Below are 22,697 nucleotides of genomic sequence, written 5' to 3'. Positions count from 1 at the left end.
ATGAGGTTTATAGACCATTCTAACATGGTGAACCAAATGGGACTTTCGCCCAAAGTGTCTTTCCCCATCCTTGCTGCTACAGTTTGAACACTGAACCCAGAGCCTCACACATGCTGGGTAAATGCTCTACCACTGAGCCACAGCCCAGTCCCTAAGGTCAGGTTCACTTTCACCAGAGTCATTCTAATATGGATAATTTTTTAGCATGAAATGTAACACATTATAGTTGAGCTTTCCAATTGTATTGATTATGCATTGTAGCAAAATTATTTAATAGATTTCTATTCAGATGCTCCATTATATTCATAGCAGCCTTATTTATAATAACCAGAAGCTGGAAAGAACCCAGATGCCCTTCAACAGAGGAATGGATTCAGAAAATGTGGTACATCTATACAATGGAGTACTACTCAGCTATCAAAAACAATGACTTCATGAAATTCATAGGCAAATGGATGGAACTAGAAAATATCATCCTGAGTGAGGTCACCCAATCACAGAAAAACACACATGGTATGCACTCACTGATAAGTGGATATTAGCCAAAAAGCTCAGAATACCCAAGATACAAATCACAGAGCACATGAAGTTCAAGAAGAAGACAACCAAAGCATGGATGCCTTCCAGTCCTTCTTAGAAGGGAGAAATGAGATACTCAAGGGAGGAAATACAGGGACAAAGTGTGGAGCAGAGACTGAAGGAAATGCCATCCAGAGACTGCCACACCTGGGGATCCATCCCATACACAGACACCAAACCCAGACACTGTTGCAGATGCCAAGAAGTGCATGCTGACAGGAGCCTGCTATAGCTGTCCTGAGAGGCTCTGCCAGAGTCTGACAAATTCAGAGGTGGATTCTCACAGCCAACCACTGGACTGAGCACAGGGACCACAATGGAGGAGTTAGGAGAACTGAAGGAGCTGAAGGGGTTTGCAACCCCCTAGGAAAAACAACAATATCAACTAACCTGACCCCCCAGAGCTCCCAGGGACTAAACCTCCATCTAAAGAGTCTACATGGAGGGACCCATGGCTCCAGTTACATATGTAGCAGCAGATGGCATTGTTATGAATGGGAGGGGAGGCCCTTGGTCCTGTGAAAGCTTGATGCTCCAGTATAGGGGAATGCCAGGGTGGGGAAGTGGGAGTGGGTGGGTGGTTGGGAGAGCATCTTCATAGAAGCAGGGAGAGGGAGGATGGGCTAGGGGGGTTCTGGAGGGGAAACTGGGGAAGAAGATAACCTTTGAAATGTAAGCAAATAAAATATCCAATAAAAATAGAGCTCTGTTAACATTTTTATATATCTTGATCTCATTTTCACATACCATACATCAGGAACTGCTTCTCTCAATATAAAAACTGAATTCCTATCAACTTTATGGGATTGAATTTAAGATTCGATTCTTTATCAGCTTGAGTCACACATTTTACTGTTTGTTGTTTTGATACCAATTATGCTTTTGCACGATTACTTTAACCCATTATAGCTATTATTTAATTGCAGTAGGAGCTAAGCTGATGGTATGTGGGGGACGACGTTGACAATACATGGAGCTAGAGGACAGAAGGAGAAAACTGAGAAGATGAAGAGGACAGACAACACAATGTCAAATAATCTGGGACCAAATATTTTGGGTAGACCATGGGATTTATGGCGGGTATTACATTTTAGAGATGAAAAACATCAAATAAGAGAGTGGGGGACAAAAACCCAATTCACGAAGGGTTCTGACTTTCTTGGTCAAGTCTGTCCCTTATAAAGTTGTATCACATGGAATAAACTTATTCAGAAATCATGAAAATAACTGCCTGTCTGCCAAATCAATTTAGAAAATGTTTTCCAAAGTTAGGGAAGGCTATTTTTTTTTGTTACCCTCTATATACATTTGTTCCCAATAAAAGATAAATATAATCCCAGAAGCCCAACAAAGCCACCAGCAGCATCTCCTGAAAGCGATGTGTCACCCTCGTGAAGACCACAGTGTCTCTGTAACATCACTGTGGAGCTTTTCTTCAGTGGTTGCAGAGGGACTCCAGTCTGGGGAAGACACGTTCTGCACTGTTTGGCGGCAGGATCCATGCAGACATGACTTGTATGACTAAGGCTGCATGAGAGGCATGGACAGGAGGCGATGCTGCTGTACAGAAACTGAGACAGATGTCCATTACCTCTAAGTCTGGCTTCCTCAAATCAGCTTTCCAAGCAAACTGCCTCGTGAGAGCCAGTCCAGCCACTCTTCCTGCCTCCTGCAAGATGAGAGAGGCCAGTTAGAAAAAAGGTGAGAATGTAAGGAAGATGAAAACTTAAAACACACAGAAGCTGGCAGGCTGGGGAAACCAAGTCATATCAGCAATGGCATTCAGTGATATTAAAATATGCCTCCAAAGATTGCCTTCGCAAGGCAATGGGGCTGAATTTTACTTTCTCCATCTTTCGAACCCCTTGGGATCTCTACTCTGGCAATCTTAGATGTGTGACGTAAGACCATGACCTGCTACGTGTGATCCTTCTAATAAAGGAATGAACACACACTGAAAGTTAAGCATGACCATCCTATGTTTACATGACCAGATCGGCTTCATTACACTCAAGCTTTGTGTGGTTCTAAGTTTAGCTAAAAAACCAGACCAATTTTGTTATGGAACTTTGTAAAGGCCAGCGGATGAGGTCATGGGATGGAAGCAGGTGTCAGACTTTGTGTGCATTGGTGTACTTGTGGTCTGGCCCCCGTGACATGCCTAAGAGCATCACACAATCAGGGTGGCCCTCCGTAGGCATACGGATGCAGTAAGAAGAACTCTCAGCTTACTAGGACCACAGCACTGGGATGCACACATGCAGAGGACACCGATGACCCTGGAGAAGCCTTTATGCAGAAAGCAAAAGCAACCGGTACACGCAATAGCAGACCCGTTCCTCTGGAGCCTCTGGAGCTAAGGTGAAAAGGGACTTGCACTTTTAAAGACGTCCAGTTCTATGCAGTCGGACCTCATGTCCTGTCTGGGCCCTGTTACCTGTTCTGTTAAGAGGAGCCCGCTTGGGAGATGAGCATACCTGTCCGGTGACAACCTTTCTGATACTCCCGCTGCAGCGACAGGAAACCCTGAAGGTCAAGTCCTCCGGGCTCTGAGCATGCGCCGTCGTCTCCGAGGCTCTACGGAGTCTTTGCTCTTGGAGCTCGTCCGTTCTAGCGAGAGTTTCCCCTTGCTCCGGTGGGCCTTGTGGTTGGTCCTGCTGGCTTTCCCCGTGACTCTTGTCAACCACTTGCATCTCCTCTAATTTCAATTTCTTAGGAGTGATACTGTCATTTTCTCCTGCTTTCCGTTTTAGTGGGTTAGCATCCCCTTGAGAAACCTTTTCTCCGTTTGTATCATGGTCGAGAAGTTTTCTCCAGAGTGAAATCGCCTTCAGCCAGCTTCCTGGGTCATCGCTTATAAATCTTTGCATCTCATTAAGTATTCTTCCTAAATAAGCAAAACCTCAGCTTACCCATCTTCACACTTTACAGACAACTGTCTATTACATCCCCAGCCCCAGGTTTAACGACCTTTATTTCCTTCTTCTAACATATTTCTTAATGTTTTGCTAAATTGCTACACAAACAAGAATTGCTTCATGAACAAAATTTCACTCTTATTTGGAATTTATACAATTTACCCTAAGAATATAAAGCAGAATAAATTTCACTGTTTTACATTCAGAGCTCAAAGTTTTATCAAATTTATAGAAATCCCATGTATTAGCTTAGCAAAGCCATTTAACCAGTGATAATATACTCAGCTAGATTGTGAGGGTTTTTAAGTTTTTATTTTTTGATTTTTCAAGACAGGGTTTCATCTAAGACCACAAAAAATTTGACATAAATCTTAAGACGAGTTTCCATGAAATTAAACTTCATGTACACAAGTCACTTATGAGTTGAGGGTTGTCAGCCTGCCCTGTGAACTTTAATCTTTTCTTATAAACAAAAGCCACCAAGATGATCTGAAAGTTAACACTCTATTTCCTTCTAGATGACAATGTGCAGATGACTGGAAAGAAGCTATGCTACCCATAAGGCCTCAGGATTTTTCTAATGTTCTTTCTCCAAGCCTTGATTTCTGTAATTTACATTTTCCCTTAAAATAGCTTCTTATAGATTTATGTATCTCTTTGATGTCTCATGCACATAGCAGTCAGAGTGAAGTTAGACAGTATTAAATCCTGCAGGGTCTGCCTTTTAAAATGTCTTTAATCACGATCTTGAAATTATTTATACAACATAATTTTAAAGTTAGTGAGTAGTTAAGAAATCTAAGCTCCCTTAATACATGGTTATAAGTTTGTTGAAAACACATAATGTTCTAGCAGAAGAAAATTTTATGACGTAGTAATTTTCCAACTATATCACTCAGTTAACATTTATAAGATGACAGTTTTTATCAACTTGTGATGCATAATTAATTGTATTCTGGATATTACATGCTTCGAAAAATCAAATTAATACGAAGGAGCATATTTATCCCTAGAAAGAAAACCCACGAACAATAAAACCCAGAGGGCAGGCAGCAGGTTCCAGAGAAGCCATGGAGCCTGCTACAGCTATGGGACAATTCTGGGTACTGAGACGTCTGTAACTGACACTGCACGGATGCACCCAGAGTGTGAAACAGAGGCACACACTGCTGAGTGGGTTACCTCGGTGTTACATAGCAGGTGGGTGAAAGCAGGGCCACTGTACCTCTGTGCAGGGAGGAGACCGCAATGGGAAGCTGCTTCTTAATCAACACAAACAGTCTTTCCGCTGACTTTAACTTCTTCATCGAGGGCAAATCTGAACAGGTAGTGAAAAACACTTTTCCTGAAATATATTCAACCTAGGCACAGAAAAACAGATATTACTATGGTTGCAGGTTAGAATAAGGACCACTTTCCCCCTTTGATCATTGTGGAGCATCTGTCTTAGGTTAGGTTCTACAGCAGGCACTGCCAACACGTGCTTTTTCTTTAAACAACACCGTTTTCTACATCGGAAACGGACATTTAGGGTAGGCTAAACAATCTGTTCGAGGTCGTGGAGTCAGACTCTCATGCTACTTCTTGTGAAGTGCACACCCATGTGACTGGAAAATACGGAGACAAAATATTTAGTAACTAACCTCAAGCACTGCTTAAAAGTGGGCAACAGAAAGGCGTCCTACATAGCGCAAGCCAGCTGTCTAGACCAAGGCAGATGGTTCTTAAATATTTCTATTGTCTACTAGGGAAGGTACTAACCTACAGTAAATATCGAACAGTAATGCAACAGACATGTAAACAGATATAAAACTCGTAGGACGACCCCATATCAAACCCAAAAGAACGGAAAAGTTTATCAGACGGAGCTTATTAGATGTACAGTATTTTAGCATTGAATGCGGAAGCCGCCATTTTTAAATCTTGGGGAAGGATCCTGTCAGAGCAGGAAACACAGCATTCTCACAAACAGGAGCAGGTGCAGGAGCAGCAAAAACCTGGCTGCGGCGAACTGTCAGATCCTGGCGGCGCTGGCTGAATTACGCTGATTGATAATGTCAGGGGGACGGATGGCACGGCTTAGGCCAGCCTGATGTATGACCATGAAATCCTGAGTGCTGCAGATGGTAATGGACAGCCATTAAAGAATTCTGATGAGAGCTACGACCGCGATGATTTAGCTGACAGAAAAATTACCTTGAAGGGGCATAAAAGACTGGTGTGGAATGTGATGCTGGAGGGAGAAATAGATTACTGAGGCAGAAACGATGAGGCACGTGGTCACGGAACAGGAAAATAGACAGGAGTGAGGCACGCACACCACACAGAAGAGACAGGAGTGAGGCACACACACCACACAGAAGAGACAGGAGTGAGGCACACAGCACACAGAAGAGACAGGAGTGAGGCACACAGCACACAGAAGAGACAGGAGTGAGGCACGCACACACCACACAGAAAAGTCTTTGGGATGAGCATGTGGTACACTGGGGAGGGAGGATGGCAAACTCACTGAGTCACAGGGAACTGAATGTGGTGTGGGAAACTGCATGTGGTGCCAAAGGGATCCTAAACTTCCCAGCCGTCATTAAGTTCAGGAAGGATGTTGATTGTCCTGGAGTTCTTTTCTTCACAATGGTCACGGCTGACTGACACAATCCTACGCTATCTGGAACTAAGGCACCACGGAATTCTTGTACCTTGTGTGACAGGCTGAGTATGTGTACCCCAACCCCAAGGGTCAAGTAAGGGAGGCTGGTCATTGTGGCAACACAGGAAGCTGGCAGAACTTTTAGATTTGCCCTAGCAAGCAGCGAGTGGGTCACAACGGCCTTGAAGCCAGTGCTGGTCACATGGTTACCGCTGCTGGGTCTCCTGACGGCCGCTACTTTCCAGAAAAGCAGGTTGCTATAAGAGAAGCTGGATCCCACACATCTCAGGCAGACACATTGCTCCTTCAGACAGGCTCTCTGAGCTTCTCCATCTCACTGTACAGATGGACGTGGTCATTTCAGTCACTATCCACGCTATTTCAACTTTCTGCTACCACAGTGTTGAGTCAAATAAATCTCGTCTCTTTCCAGGGTACCCAGTCCCAGCTATTCTGCCACAGCATGCAGAATGAACCAAGAAATCACACGCGTAAGAAGTTATCATTCAGGGGGAGCGATGGCTCAGCAGTTACCAGTGCTCCTTTGGTTGCTCCTTTAGAGGAGCTAGTCTGACCCCCAGCACCCACTCAGGGACACACAGACTCTTGTAGCTCCAGGTTCAGTTTCAGGGATCCAACGTTTTCTTCTGACCATTGTGAGCACATGACCCACATATGGTGTACAGAGACACATGCAGTCAAAACATCAATACACATAACATAAATCTTATCTATAGAAAGGTCATCATGCAACTTAACCTAAAATCCTAAGATCCTGAAGAAAACAAAACGACTTTACTGGAGGCGAATGGTTTGAAGACTGAAGTAACAGGGACAAAAGAGATGGCTCAGTGGTTAAGAGCACTTGGTGTTTTTGCAAAGGAGGTTCCTAGCACCTAAATGGCTGTTTACAAACCTCTAGTTCCAGTTCCAGGGGATCTGATGCCCTCTTTTGGCCTCTAGCAGTACTGCATAAATATGAGAGTTAAATACAGCAAAACACTGATACACATTTTAAAAGAGATTAAAGTAATAAAAACAAGACAACGAACATAAAAATCTAGACCACAGCTTTTACTTAAGTGGCTGGGGATCTAGACGATTATACTTCCTACCTGTCCAATGGTTTTTGCTTCTTTTACTTGTTTGACTCTTAAGGCAACCAGCTTATACAGTAAGATTTTCTTAAAATATCCTCTCTTTAAAAGAAAGGTTTGACAAGAGCATCAATGGACATAACTGAAAGTTTGATGTTATATCAAGACATGAGAACACTATGTCGATCGATTAAAATACTGAGTCCAGAATCAAAACTCAAGGCAGTGCTACCTACCATCTTTAGAATTTACGTAAGGTCCACTAGACTTTTTACCTGTGAGAAGCACTCCATCAGAAGTAGTTTACTGATTTAATCACTGTGACAATCACAGTCACGTATGTGAATACAAGCATTTTCCTCTTTGTTAATATCAGCATCATCTTGAAGGAGGAGGGAGAATGACTTTCAGTATTTAAGAATTCATTAACTCGGCTGAAGCACTGGCTGCTTGTCCAGAGGACTAGGGTTCCATTCCCAGCACCCATGTGGCAGCTGACAACTACTGTGGGGTCTAGCACCTCCCACAGACATCCGTGCAGACAAAACACCAAAATAAGCAAGCAAACAAAAACAAACAAACAAAAGAAAATTCATCAACTGCTAAAGCTAGTATTTCCCCTGTCCTCCAGCTTTCTTCATTGCTTTTAGGGTAAGATGTATTTTTACTATCTGTAATTATGTGTGTAGATAAGCACATATGTGTTTGGGTGACACAAGAGGTCATAGGTGTTGAAGTCTCCTGGAGTTGAAATTACAGGCAATTGTCAACCATATGATGTGGGTGCTGGGATCTAACTCAGAGCCTCTGTGAGAACAATATTGTGCTCTTAGCATCTCCCTAGCCTGTCAACTTATCTCTTCATTTAAAATGTTATTTACTTGTACGCCGTGTGTGGTTTGAGTGCCCATGGAGACCACATGGGACCCTTTGGAGTTGGAAGCTGGTGTTTGCTGTCTGAATGCAGGCACTAGGACCTGAACTGTGGTCCTCTGGAAGAGCAGCTGGTTCTCTTAAGCTCGGAGCCATCCCTCTGGCACCGCCATCACCACTACTTCTTAACACCTATTTATTTGTGTGAGTGTGTGTGTGTGTGTGCGTGGTCAGAGTGTCAGAGTATATGTGGAGGTCAGAGGTTAACTTGTGGAGTGAGCTCTCTCCTTCCACTGAACTCAGACTGTCAGGGTTGGTAGCAAGCGCCTCATAGGGAACTATGAGGATCTCGTAGACCTTGGTTTAGTGCTTCTAGTTGATCAAACTCAAGTATAATATTGTGGGGTAATGTAGCATTTTCACCTCAGTGTTTGTTATTTGAAAAGCTATTTACAAGTTGTTTCTCCCATTTTGAATCAAATGAAAATGAAGTGTCTAAACCACTGGTCTAATATCTAACACTTCTGCAGATAAACTGAGAACTCGTCCTTGCTAGCATGTCTTAAGTAGCTAGCATTTTTGTCTTTCCTTTTACATTTATGGACTCAAGTTTAGCCTAAAGATTAGTGGATGTTTAAATTTAGGTAAACCACAGTATCCCTGGGAGGCCCCAAAGTCCTAATCCCACTAATACTGTTTAGACCTAGAATGGATTGTTAAAGTACCAAGTGATCTGTGGTGGCATCTAAGTTTGTTTTGGTTCAGTTTATAAGACAGAATTTAAAAATAGGTTTAATTTTCAAAATGGCATCAAATTGAAAGAAAAGGAATGCACAGAACCTTGAAAAGGTTTATATAATCATTCTGTCCCACAGAAATAACTACAGAATAACCCCCTTAGCTCTAACTATCTCCCACTGTCGTGACGCTATTAGAAATGAAAAACTATTTGGTCTCCTAAAGGCTTGGGTTAATAGTCTCTGCTGTGTGGATTTGTAAAGATCAATGAGTCCATCGACAGAAGCCTCTGCTTCGCTGGCAAAGCATCGCCTCCACTATGTTCAATCTTATTTTAAAGGCAACTATTGCTCTATGATCTTACCAAAAATTAGTGTTTAAGCCATTATAGATTTTTTTCTGAGAGTGACTTAAATGTATGTATTAAATATTTTAAAATACCCACATACCTTTAAAGACATCTACCCAACCATTGGAACATGGGAATCCTTCAGGCTAACCAAATTATAGGAACCCAGTTTGCAGGAAAGACAGAGGAGGCAGTCCTAGGTTCCCAAATGCCCCAATGTTTCTGTACTGGAAATCTAGACGTTCTCACAGATATGGTCCCTCACTCTTGGGTTTCTGAACCTCCAGGACTGTAAAAAAGTACATTTCTTTTCTCTGTACAGTATTCAATCTGCAGTATTCATTTATAGTAATACAAAAGAATCAAGACATAGAGGAATAATACATCAACTCATGGCATTGGAGTGTCGGTGTCTTAGTTACTCTTCTATTACTGTGAAGACACACCATGACCAAGGCAGCTTTAAAAGAAAGCTTTTAATTGGGGGCTTGCTTAAAGTTGCAGAGGGCAAGTCCATGATCATCATAGTGGGGATCATGGTAGAAAGGCGGGTGGGCAGGCAGGCAGCAGGCAGGCAGAGTGCAAGGCCCTGAGTTCGGTCCCCAGCTCCGGAAAAAAAAAAAAAAAAAAAAAAAAAAGAAAGGCAGGCAGCAGGCAGACAGTCAGACAGGCAGGCAGCAGGCAGGCAGACAGACAGACAGACAGACAGACAGACAGACACACACACACACACACACACACACACACACACACAGACACAGAGAAAGAGGGAGAAACAGGCTGGGCCTAGCATGGGCTTTTGAAACCTTGAAGCCCAGTGACACACCTCCTTCACCAAGCCACATCTCTTAATTTTTCCTTAACAGACTAACAACTGGGAACCCAACATTCAGATATATGAGTCTAGGAGGGACCAACCTCATCCAAACCTCCACAGTTAGGGAGCGGAGACTAGGGTGACTCTGCATCCAATCCAGGATGTGTAGTTTATGAACACCTGGAGCATCAACAAGGTGTCTGAAAAGTGGATTCTTAATTAACTTTAGCCACTGACAGGCTATTAGAAACCCTACTGGATAGCACAGCGATGGACGGTCATGTGGAGCTAACTGGCCCTGTTGAGCTGAGAACAGCTTAATATTTTTTAAGAGATATAAATACAACAGCAAAGACAAAAAAAAAAAAAATAAAATCATAGAAGTCACATGTGACTAATCAAGTCAACAGGAAATGTGACGGAAGCTGATTGTGAGGCACACCGCTTTTATTTTACAGACTGCTTAGTGTAAGGGCAAACAACCCAGTCACTTTAACAGGAAAATTCCAAGAGAAACAGAGGTAAACTTACAGATTAGATGAAAAAGAGTATCAACCAATCACAACGTGTGGATGGCATTTAAATCCATACTTACACACACAGAAACCTAAAGTGGTATTATAAACAAATTCAGCTTCGAATACTAATTAGGTATTCTTGATAAGGAATAATCTTTTTAGCTGTGTAAGTGATAAGGGGACATTTTCAAAACCTTCACCATCCCTTTACATTACACTGTAGACCCTGCTATGAACATCATAATTTAGACACACAAATCCCATGGGTTGGACGTGTGGCAGGAGGGATGAATGGAGCAGGACTCACTGTGCGTTGATCTCTAAGGCAGCTGGTGATGAGCACAGAGAATTCGCCGGATTACTCTGTTTGTTTCTGTGTCCAAGAGAAACAGGAAAGGAGTACACAGGAGACTTACTGCTGCAAGCTGCTTCGGAGGGTTTACCTGAGTGACAGTCCCTGGGAAGGGAGGGCATTGTTTTCCTGTTCAAATGCAAACACCTGGGCTCACCAGCAGCCTACTCACACCCAGGGATACGCACCTTCAACAAGCTTCCCCGGGGAGTCTTAACATTCACTAAAGTCATAAAAACACTGATTAAAATTGAGTGATTACCTTCTGAAAGTAAACAGTCACTTCTGAATTATTCTGTTTTTATAAATTCAGACGTTTTGAATATTAATGTTCTTCCAGCAAACCTAAACTTCTAGGAGACTCTTCTCACCACAAGAATGGAATGATTTTTTTTCTTTTAAAAAGATTTATTTAGTTATTATTAATGTATACAGTGTTCTGCCTGCATGTGTGCCTGCACACCAGAAGAGGGCACCAGATCTCATTATACATGGTCATGAACTACCATGTGGGTACTGGGAATTGAACTCAGGTCCTCTGGATGAGCAGCCAGTCCTCTTAACCTCTGAGCCATCTCTCCAGCCCCACAAGAATGATTTTTAAGTATCCTTGTGCAACTCACATGAGCAAGTTAAAAGCACCACTTTGTATTTAGACTTGAGCGACCATGCAGGGAGGTTGTCTTAGATATTAATATCCTCAGATATTAAGGTGAGACAGATCAGGGGAACCCACCCTAGGGCAGAAGGTAAGCTTATTGTTGTAGAATTGTTAAACACTGATATCAATGATTGCGAATCATTTTCTACAAATAACCCTCTTAATGTTTGTTTTTCCTTTAAATAAGCTAAGGTGTTGGGGTCTGGGGGAATTTGACTCCAAGTGCTATAGACCCTTCTCTAATGCTCTGGCTTCTTTTATCAAGGATAGTCAGTCAGTTGTGCAGTTGGACTGCCCTAATATCTAACACTCCACAGCTGCTTCCTGCAAAAGCACGTCATTTAAAATGCTGTTTCAGCCATGGTGTTTTCAAATGCCTTGCACAAGACCCTGGTTTTTGATCCTACAAGTCTTGGCAAACTATAGATGGCCCTGCTTACCCAGAACTCATTCTTACACAGGCCTGAGGGAGAGCACATTGCCTGACAGTCCAGCAAAGGGCCAGGGATTGGTCTAAACAGGCCTTCATTTGCCGTTGGAAGTTTTCCTCGAAAGATACTGTCTTTCAAGGAGACCAACAGAATACTTATTCTAAAAATCTTAAAATAGCCAGATTGAAGAACAACTTCTCATTTGCACACTAAACTCACCAACAAAACAAATTCCTGGGCCTCACTATGTCAAAGAAACTTTTATTCACCAGATATAATTGTCTCGGAGGTTTACCACTTCTGTCTGCTAACCTAGGCCTAGTCCTGGAAGCTTCTAGCCTCTGTACAATCTAATCTAGGCCTAGAATGTTTGCAGTCTTTGGGACTTACTGCTAAATAAACTCACTCACCCTTTCTAGCTCCTTTTTGAACCCTGGCTGGCTGGTTCAACTCAGCTGTTCTGGCTTAGACTCCTTTCCAACCTAACTGATTCAATCTGGCTTCTCCCTCTCAGCCTCAGGATCCTGAACTGCTCTGCTTGGCCTCAAACTAAGTTTGGGAATCTGTTCTAATCTTCTAGCTCCTTCTCATTCTCTGTCTCCTTCTGTCTTCACCTGTGTCTAGCTTGTTTTCTCTCTCTATGCAACCTGTTTATAACTGTCCTGGTAAAATGGTCTCCTCATCCTCCCCTTCCTCCTCCTCCTCCTCTTCTTCCTCCTCTCTCTGCCTTTGCTCAAGTAGCTTACCTTTCCTCTCTGCTGGAGAGTTTTTGGGTGAGTCCTTATTCTGTGAAATCTCTGATTGGTCACCTTGTCTGCCATTCAATTAGATGTCACTTTCAAACTTGGCTACCTCCTTGTATAAACTAACTTTACCTTCATTGTTTGGGGTTAAAGATGTGTGCTAAGAGTGTGTCTGTATTCCAGCCAGAGGGATTAGAGGTATGTGCTAAAAGGCAATATAGTATATATGTTTGTTTGTTTGTTTTGCTTTTTTTCAGTAACTAACACAATCGTGGGGTTCACAGCGTGATCAAATGCCCTGCAACATATATATGGCCACATGTGGCTGGGTTGGACATCATATAGTGATGCTTGATTTCAGAATCTGAATATCACCATCATCATTTTGTAATTGCATGACTTGAATACATCATCGGCTTCACCTGGTTAAGACCAGGTATTACTCTTGTAGAGGACCCATGTTTGCATCCCAGCAGCCAGCAGGGCGGCTCACAATCACCTGTAACTCCAGCTCTAGGGAGACGACGAACTTTCACCCGAACTCTGTATTCATATGAGCATACACACAATTAAAAACGAAACAAACCTTAAGTCCTCGATGAATGGAGGGTCTACTATTTAGCGACAATTAAATTCAGTAGTCTAATGTGGCTGATGCCATTCTTGGCCACTCCCACTACTGCATCTGCATCTCCACCATCCACATCTGGAACCCTACCACAGCAGAGAATCCTTTTGTGGGCTTTGAACACTGCTCCCAGAGGTGAGCAGCTAGTTTTGCTTTTTGCAACCTTTCCCTTTCCAAGAACACATCACACACAAATGTACCGACCTCCCCTACAACATCCTTTCCCTTGTTATCAAAGTCTAGTATGTTTGAGATCTGTTCATTAATCACTCACTGAAACGCATGGGTAGCTACGAGGCAGGCAGTTCTTGTTCTAGCTACTGTTTAACACGTGTTTTGGGGTGTACTTGTCACGTCTCATAGCCATCCTACAATGTAAAACCCAACCTTGTCAAGTAACAAGACTCAAACCAGTAAGACCGGAAAGTATATTTGCGTTTAAGGTATAAAGGAAGAATTCTAACTCCAGCTAGTGCCATTTCAGTTTGTTTTTTAGGAATCCGGGACAAAACTGGCTTCAGCACCCCTCTGTTTAAAACTTTGGCTGTGACAATGTGCAGTGACCATACTAGATAAAGAACGAAACCACCAGAGCAGCCGGTTGCTCTCTGCAGTCACAGAAGAAGCTGGGTTGGGCCCACTGCACACAGGGATGGTGTGCCAAGTGTTCACAAGTTCTTCCCGGGCCTGAGTCCCAAGCTGACCGCAAGAGGGGACCCGGTGGGGACGGAGCCCACCGCGCACGGTGAGCCCAACTCACCTGCGTGGCCTCCAGCCGCGCGCGCACCTCCCGCATCAAGAACGGCTCCAGGCCACGGCCCGCGGTGCAGAAGAACTGGGCCCCGCCAGCGGGTTCAGAACCCGGGTCTGCCCCGGCCGCCGCCATGGTGCTCGGGCGCGACCCGAGACCGGGTCACGTGAGCTTGAGAGCGCGCCCGGGCGCCTTCGGAGGAACGCGCTGAGCGTCCGCTTCGCAGGCTCGCCCCCTATGGGGCGTCCTGGAAACTACACCGAGCCTCCTGCAGCCAGGAATCTGATTACCAAGGATCCTGGGGGAGGCTGTCATCACTGTCTTCACCAAAGACTGGACCAAACCGGTAAACTCGGGGGCAAGAGCAGAAATTCGTGTTCTCCAACAAAATGCTTCTGTGCTCCCGAAACTTATTACCTAGGTAAGTAGTGAATGTGCCATCCAGTTTAGTCTAACCTATTTGAGCTAGCGGTAACAGTATTTGAACGTTATTTAAACACTCATGCACGCACCACGCACACACGTGAATTTTAAAATATCAAAATATGATATAGGTAGAATAAAATCTACCTCTAATTCAACAGCATTAAATTAGCTATGTAGTTCTATATTGAATCAGATATTAGAAATTGTTAAATGAATGTTTCTCAAGGTCCAGAAATGGATGCCAGTGGGTAACTGACATTCACTTCCGTCTTGCTCAGTGGTCAACTCTTGAAGGGTGGGGGCAGTAGAGCAAAGTTCCTTATGGAGTCTTGTCATCCGAGCTCTTCCAAAGGACAGTCCTAATTTGGTGAGTCACCCTAGACCTGTCTCAAAAAATAAAAATAAAAGATGGACACTACCTGTGGAATGACACCTGAAGTTGTCTTATGGCCTCTACATGCATGTGTACAAATGTACATGCACCCTATACACATATTCTTCCACATACACATAATGTGCGTGTGTGCACGCACACACACACACATACACACACACACACACACACGCACACACTCAGAGTTTATACTGAAAAGAATAACCTCAGATGCCTTCAGATGAATTTAACTTATCCAGCTGCAATCTGCCATTCGAATACTACTTATTCAACATTCAGGAAGTTGGAAGTCAACAGAAACAATTTTAGAACGGACAGACTTTAATTCATTTTCATGGTTGGCAGTTCCGTACAATTCTATAATAAATTTCAGTCATTTTTATCCCACTTCACGGTAGATACACTTTTAGAGTGGAGTAGTTGTGAGCATGTAGTGTAGGACATTTGCTTCACAGTTTCTCCCTGTTTTGCTGTGATTGTCAGTTCCTCTAATTTCAAAGGTGTTTAATGTATGCAATTGACTCTCAGAATTCGGATGTTTTAGGTTGCAAGATACCTGGGGAGATGATAGTTTCATCCATCTGGATACCATAGTCATGTACTAGTTTACTCTTGGTAGATAGCCAGTTAGTTTGGTGCTGAATTGGATGCAATTCCTAGATATAAGACTAAAGGAAAGACCAACACAGGAAGTCTCTCTCAGCTAAGGAGATTGCTATAACCATCTGTGATGGTTTTTTTTTTCAACTTGATACAACTTAAAAACCACCTGTAATCCTTGACTGAGGAATCATCTAGATCAGGTTGGCTTGTGCTCATGTCTCTGGAGGATTAATTGACCCAGCCCACTGTGGGCGGCACCATTCCCTAAGCTGGGAAAGAGTGAAGTAAACAGAAAACAGGCAAGCAAGGATCCATTTGTTTATCCTCTTTCTGCTCTTGAGTGTCGATGACGTACATTAATTCCACAACTTGGAATTGTAAGCCAAATAAACCCTTTTCTCCCCAAAGTTGCTTTTGGTCAGGCTGTTTTATCACGGCAACAAAAATGAAACTAGAACACCATCCTATCGGCAGTGGCTGTTGTGAGCAAGCATGGAATAAAGGAAAGGAAGTGTAATCAACAAAGTAGGATAGTTGGGGTGCTAAGGGCATTGTTTGCTGCTTTCCTTCTTCCTTGTAGTCTCATCTATACCCCTTCCCCCAATAATAATATTCTGTAGCCAAGAGGAATATCCCTCAGAACTACTGGGCTGGTCTTTCAGTATTATTCTTGCTATTCTGCTTTTCTCTATACTGACGCTGTTGAGTGTTGGTGTCAGACCTTGTCCCCCCTTCCCCCAGAGGATTAAGAAGTGTTGATAGATCCAACTGTAGTAGTTACTCTCCTTGAGGCAGCAAGATACATGACAGGAGAAATGTCGTCATAGTGGAAGGAATGGTCGAGCACATGATTTCAGAGGGGACAGTCTATGGTGGCCTATATCTTGGTTAGTTTTTACTGTCAGCTGAAGTCACCTAGGAAGAGGGAACCTCAATTTGAGAATTGTCTCAGAGTGGCCTGTGGATGTCTCTAGGGCATTGTTTTGATTCCTAATTGGTAGGCCTTTTCCCTTCCTTGGTAATGTAGATATAGGCCAGATTAGACCAGATAAAAAGTAGATTCTTGGTGTTCTTAGGTAGAGGTCAGTGAAGTCACACATCCAGGTTAAAGCAAGGGGATTAGAGCTTCAGGGAGGAATGATGCCATACCAGTTAGGAGCTGGGATTGTGTCCACACATGGTCAAAAACTGAGCCCCTGGGTGGGTTCTCTTGGGTGGGTTGCTGGAGATGGGGAGACAAGGAGTGATGTTAGCCAGGAGTTTTCTCCAAGCTGAGGGGAGAGTTTTCTTTGTAGGACCAGGGTTTGGGGAAGGAGGGCAGACAGGATTTCCCAGTTTGTGCAGAGTATGAGCAGGGGTTCCAGCTTAACACTGATTGGTTCAGGAGGGCCCAGCCCACTGTGTTGCTTCCATTCCTACACAGGTAGGTCTGGGCTGTAGAAAAAAGCTGGCTAATCATGAGCCCGAGAGCGAGCAAGCAAGCAGTGTTCTTCTGTGGTTTCTATTTCAGTTCCTGCTTGAGTTCCTGCCCTGGCTTCTCTCAGTGATGGACTGTGACCCTGTGACATATACCCTTCCCTCCCTGAAGTTAATTCTGGTCATGGTGTATATAGATCAGAGCAGCAGAAAGCAAGCTAGAGCAGCAGGGATGACACGACAGAGTTCACGGGAGCGAGAGTACGTGGCTGGGTGTGACTGGGGGCTCCTAACACCTTAATGGACTGGGAGACAACATGTGGGTCCAATATGGGACCAGGCACAAAACTCAAGACCTCTAGTGGCCTGCCTCCTCCAGGTAGACTCACCTCCCAAAGGTTTCACAACTTCTCAAAAAGTTCCATCAGCTTGTGATCACATGTTCAGATACTGCACAAGGATATTTCACATTTAAATCACCGTACCATCTCCCTATCTATCCCTCAACCTCATGCTTCCAGGATGTGCTACAGGCTGTTCCCTCTCTCTAGAACACTAAGTTTTTTCTTTAAGGTTAATCTAGAATTCCACATCAACGATGTTCTTTCTTGCACCATTTATTTATATAACATTTTGTTCTGTTCATTTATGATTTATTCGTTCATTCATATTTATTGAATTCATGGCAATATGTCACATAATATGACAAAATCCCAACCCCGGGACAACCTTTAATTTAGGGTAGGTAATGTGGAAGGGACTGGAATGCCAAGAGAAACATATACAAATTTTTAATGCAATGTAATGTCTGAGGAACTAAGCCAAGCAACTGGGCCTGGCATACTGTAGCTACTTACTAAGAGTGAGGTTGAATGAATGAAGCAGTTCGGAAGTTCCATGAGCCTTTGTCTCTCCCACCTGGGAGCATCTTTGCCCAGACTGAGTGATTCCCTGCCTTAGGGGATTTCTGTAGCTGAATTATAGTGAGTGACTGAGGCTTTACCAGTGAGAACTACGTGAGTAAGTGGCGCATATGACCAACAGCTAACTCGGAAAGAAAGGTTGTTTCCTTGGGACAGCAGTAGAGGTGTCTGATCTTCAGGGACAATTTGACTATCAGGGGGAAAACGTGGTAGGAAGATGTCATAGGCACTCGTGTCCTGGTTATGGTGTTTTGTGTGTGTGTGTGTGTGTGTGTGTGTGTGTGTGTGTGTGTGTGTGTTGTTCTGTTTTGTTTTTCAGTTTGCTCAGTGATGTGAGTCTTGTAATGTTTTGTTTTCTTTCAAGAAAATCGCTTCTTTTCCACAATCAGATGAAACGAGCATCTATTTCTTGTGACAGAGCCTTGACTGACACGTGGATCTACCCTCCTACTCTTCCTGGGCAGGAGCTGCTAAGTTCACTGACTTAGTTCCCCATCTCCTTTCCTTTCTGCTCCCCACCCCTCCCCGGATTTGTTTTGGTCTCTGTTCTTAATTCCTCTGTAGGCTCCATGGAGGAATGGCAGACATATACCAAGTGATTTACAAAGAGTTAGAATATAGATCCCTCCTGAAGGTTTAGCAGGTAAAGGGTTTGCTATGCCCACACATACATATAATATCAATAATGATGATAACATCAGGTTTTAAAATTCAACTGGAAAAAGAAATTTAAAAAAAGGGGTTGGGGATTTAGCTCAGTGGTAGAGCGCTTGCCTAGCAAGTGCAAGGCCCTGGGTTCGGTCCTCAGCTCCGGAAAAAAAAAATTAAAATTCAACTGCACTGTCATGTTTGGTAAGACCTTAGATGAAGGTGTTCGAGAGACACATTTTAACCGAGTCAGTCAAAAAAAAAGAATCAACTAATTTTTTGACTACAACTACAAGCCACTTGGGGGAAAAGCTGCCACCAGCCATGATTACATACTGATCATTTAAACCACTTATATGTACACGATAATTGCTTCAGATGAGACTTCTTTGAACATATAGTTAAAAAAGAGAAAATTCAGCAGAAAATAGTTGCAGAGGGTACATAAATAGTGTCTGTAGAATGTTGCTTGCTAATTAGTGTTTACAACAATGTACTTCCTATGTACCACTGAAATTCTAAAGATGAAACCTTTATGCTCTCATTCTGAGACAGTTCCCGTTTACATATTGTCTGACCTTTGCTTACACAGTGCAGGAAGCCTTGTCTTTAATGTACACACACAGTCAAGTATTTCTAGTACCTTTCTGCAATAGTGTATTATGTATTTATTTAGTGCCGGTTTCAAAACACTGAGCTATTTAATGGGACTTTATTTGTTTAAAAGCACTTTGAGCCTATAAAACTGTATATATATTTGATAGACCTCTTGAACGCCCCAGTTAGAAGAGAGCAGGAAAATTGTTTCTTCAATGTATCTGTAGAATGAATGACTGACTCAATGTGCAATTTTCTTCAATTTACTGGAATGAGCTATATTGCCTAAATAAAATGAAGCCATTTTCTTCTTGCAGTTATGTGCATTTTAATGCAGAGTGTTACTTTAATATCCCCTTTTTCTTGCTGCACTATGATTGTGGTAGTGTAAATTATTTTCCTTTAGAGTTTAGCTATTATCTTCTCTTTAACCTCCTCCTTCTCTTTTTGTTAGTGTCAGTGTGTGTGTGTGTGTGTGTGCGCGTGCGCACGTGTGTGCTATGAGTTCATGTCTGTGTGCGCATGCACCCACAAGCATCAGTCAGAAGAGAACTGTGATTTCCCAGATCTGTATTTTCAGACATTTGAAGGCTTCCCAGCACCCATCTCTGGACTCCAAGTTCTAGTTCTCATAATCATGAGTACAGCAAGTTCTTTTAGCCACTGAGCGGTTGGTCCGTGTTCCTGCGGTTGGCTTCAGAGTCCTGCACTCACGCTGTTCTCTTGCCTCAGCCTCCCGGGTTGGTGGAATTTACTTGTATAAGCATGCCCTATAGTGCCTGATTCTGTTTCTATCTCATCCTTTAAAGAAAACCACCGAAGTCTAAAACACCAGCAACGATGCTGTATTTTGATATTTCTCCCTTTCACTTTCCTTAAGTCTTATTTCCTTATAGTAGGTGCTCATTTATTTTGCATGTTTTCTCCATGATGTTTTAAACAAATCAACATAAAGGTCAAGGAGATGATCTACAAACAAGCAGAAGCAAGTAGGCAATGAGTTTTATTTCCTTAAAATACTGGTAGCGCACCGTTTTACGTCAGTGGCGTTTAGCAGCGCACCGTGAGTGGCGTTTAGCAGCGCACCGTTTTACGGCAGTGGCACTTAGCAGAATGAATTCTGAATGTTTTGTTCGGCAGTTGGCTTAGTTCTGTCAGCTTTCTCCCACTCTTGACTCAAAGTGTAGAATGTGGATTATGGAGCAAGGAAGCTTACTTGTCGCATATCTGCTCACTTTCTTTTATTTTTCCTTGTGTTAGGTGTGATAACTTCTTGCAGACCCTGGGTGTCTGTGCTGCTCTGAAAATTAGCCTTTAACACATTGAAAAGTTCTGATGTATGTTCACCCACAGTCCGCCATATCTTCCACAGTTTTCTGTTTTAAAGCTTGCAACTTAATAATTAGATACTATCCATATTTACACATAATGATATATTTTTAAAAGTATGAATGTGAGTTATTTGGCAAAGTAGAAAAATAATTTTGTCCGAGTTAAAGCAGACATGGCTTTTTTTTTTTTTTCCGAGCTGGGGACCGAACCCAGGGCCTTGCGCTTGCTAGGCAAGCGCTCTACCACTGAGAAAAGTAATTTTTATTTAGACAAAGTCAATTTTTTTAGCCTTGACTGCTACGGACCACAGTATGTAGCCCAGGTTAGCCACCACTTGTGGCACTATTCCTTCCTTGTGGCAACACCCGATCTGCTCTGACATGCATCACTTGTTGTGGCTCCATGTGGCACAGCTCTGCCAAGTGAAGCTTTGCTACCTCTACTGAAAATCGATTTTACTTTTCTTTAAAAATACACAGTTGGCCGCAGTGTTGCACCCACTTCTTTTTTGTCTTGGATGTACAAATGGTGCTGCTCTTGCTATGAGAGCCATCTTGCAACCATGAACCTCTAAGCAAAGAAAAACAAAACAAATTCTAACAGGAATGGAGAAAAAAAACTTGGAAAGACTCTGGACCCTTAATAACATTGCTGGGCCCAGGGAGTATCCGCCCTTTTTGGTAAGTAAACAACAAACATTACTATATTTTAACTCCTCTGGCAAATCAGCAGTTTTCAACAGGGGTCTCGTATTAGATATCCTGCATATCATATATTTACGCTACATTCATAACAGTAGGAAAATTATAGTTATGAGGTGGGGGTCATACCAACACGAGGAACTGTATTAATGGGTTGCAGCATCAGGAAGGTTGAGAACCACCTGATCAACCTTCCTTGTTCTGTGCTTACAGAAACATTCTGAACACAGGCAAAAGCTACTCTGAGCAAAACTCATAAACTTGATGCAGATGAAAGGTTTCACAAAACCCTGGTGAGAGCTTTGAAACAATTGGCCTTCCCCTACACCTGCTGTTATACAGGTCTGTGCTATTTCACATAGAGCACTCGGGTGCCAATTATGTACAATATATTTTATATATAATATATGTATTAGTTTCACATCTATTTTCATACATTCAGTATGATAGCATTCCATACATTAAAAAAAAATCAGTTATCCAGTCACTGAAAAATTATTTACTAACTCTACACTAGAAAATTGTTTTGGGTAAACCTGTGGAGCGTCTCAGTGAACAAAACAAATGTTTTTGTCCTTAGAAATGCCCATCTTACCCGCTGAAGTGAGGCTGTATGACAGATTGTGTGCACGACACATGTGGAGAGTCAGTTTCCTGGGAACACACACACAGGTTTGCAGCCTCAATTATTTTGTGCTGTTGTAACATAAGACGGAAGATTAGGTCACATGAGGTAGGCATGAGGGGGGTGGGCAGCTGTGGCTTCGAGTCCTGTTTTCTCACTCCCAGGGTGTCCAGACACTGGTGCATACCTGGTTGGAAGGATGAAGCAGGGTCCGGAATGGGTGGGGTCTGCAGGATGCTGGTCTGTCTGGGAGAGAGTGCTGGCGTACGGGGTGGGGAATGCGTTTTCCGAGACTCTTAGTGACACAGCTTTTTTAGAAGTAGGCCTTCTCTGCCAATCTTCAGTGAAACAGCTCTCTTAGATGATCTTAGCCTGTGAGCATATCTCTATTCCAGGTGGGCTTGTATGTGTATACTTTATTCATGGAGGAGAAGGGCTGTATATGGACCTTGGAGAGAGGGAAGGATTTTAAGGGTAAGTGAAAATCATTGGCTAGAGTTTAAAGGACCTTGAATGCTCCATTTGCTCGGAGAGGCAGCCCAGGAATCCTGAGCACTTGCTGTGTAGGTTCTTATAAAGAAAAGAGGAAATTGAATTTGTAGGTTTGCCAAGGCTATGTGACCTTCCTCAGATAGAGGGTATTGGGCATCCCAAGTAAGGTCTGAGAAGGAGAAGCCCTGCTGGTAAAAGTTGATATGTTTTGTAAAGCCAAGAATTTGACATTCTAGCTATCAGGTCACTAGAACTCTCCATCTAAACACCAGTGAATTGGTAAGCTACCCCACTGGTCAGCGTAAATGGCCTCTGGTCCCAGGGGAGGGCTGTTGAGCTCTCAGCCACCCTCTGGTGTCCCTGAGGATGGAGGCATCCACAGTCTTCACTATTGACTCTTCTTGATGACCCACTGCCTTAGGATGTCATCCCTTG

General features: G+C 43.1%; 1 protein-coding gene across 1 annotated transcript in view; it reads right to left on the bottom strand.

Moving 5' to 3' along the window:
* Thumpd2 (THUMP domain containing 2) overlaps positions 1 to 14,252 on the bottom strand; it is a 38,340-nt gene extending 24,088 nt beyond the window's left edge. The window contains exons 1-4 of the mRNA XM_032908809.1: positions 14,115 to 14,252; positions 4,723 to 4,858; positions 3,057 to 3,466; positions 2,171 to 2,248 (exon numbers count right to left, since the gene is read on the bottom strand). Of these exons, the coding sequence (XP_032764700.1) occupies positions 2,171 to 2,248; positions 3,057 to 3,466; positions 4,723 to 4,858; positions 14,115 to 14,240 (750 nt within the window). The 5' untranslated portion in view covers positions 14,241 to 14,252. The remainder of the gene's footprint in view (positions 1 to 2,170; positions 2,249 to 3,056; positions 3,467 to 4,722; positions 4,859 to 14,114) is intronic.
* Positions 14,253 to 22,697: the final 8,445 nt, after the last annotated feature.

The sequence above is a fragment of the Rattus rattus genome, chromosome 7 (assembly GCF_011064425.1).
Source record: "Rattus rattus isolate New Zealand chromosome 7, Rrattus_CSIRO_v1, whole genome shotgun sequence".
Lineage (NCBI taxonomy): Eukaryota > Metazoa > Chordata > Mammalia > Rodentia > Muridae > Rattus > Rattus rattus.
This window is presented reverse-complemented; position numbering and strand designations above follow the sequence as displayed.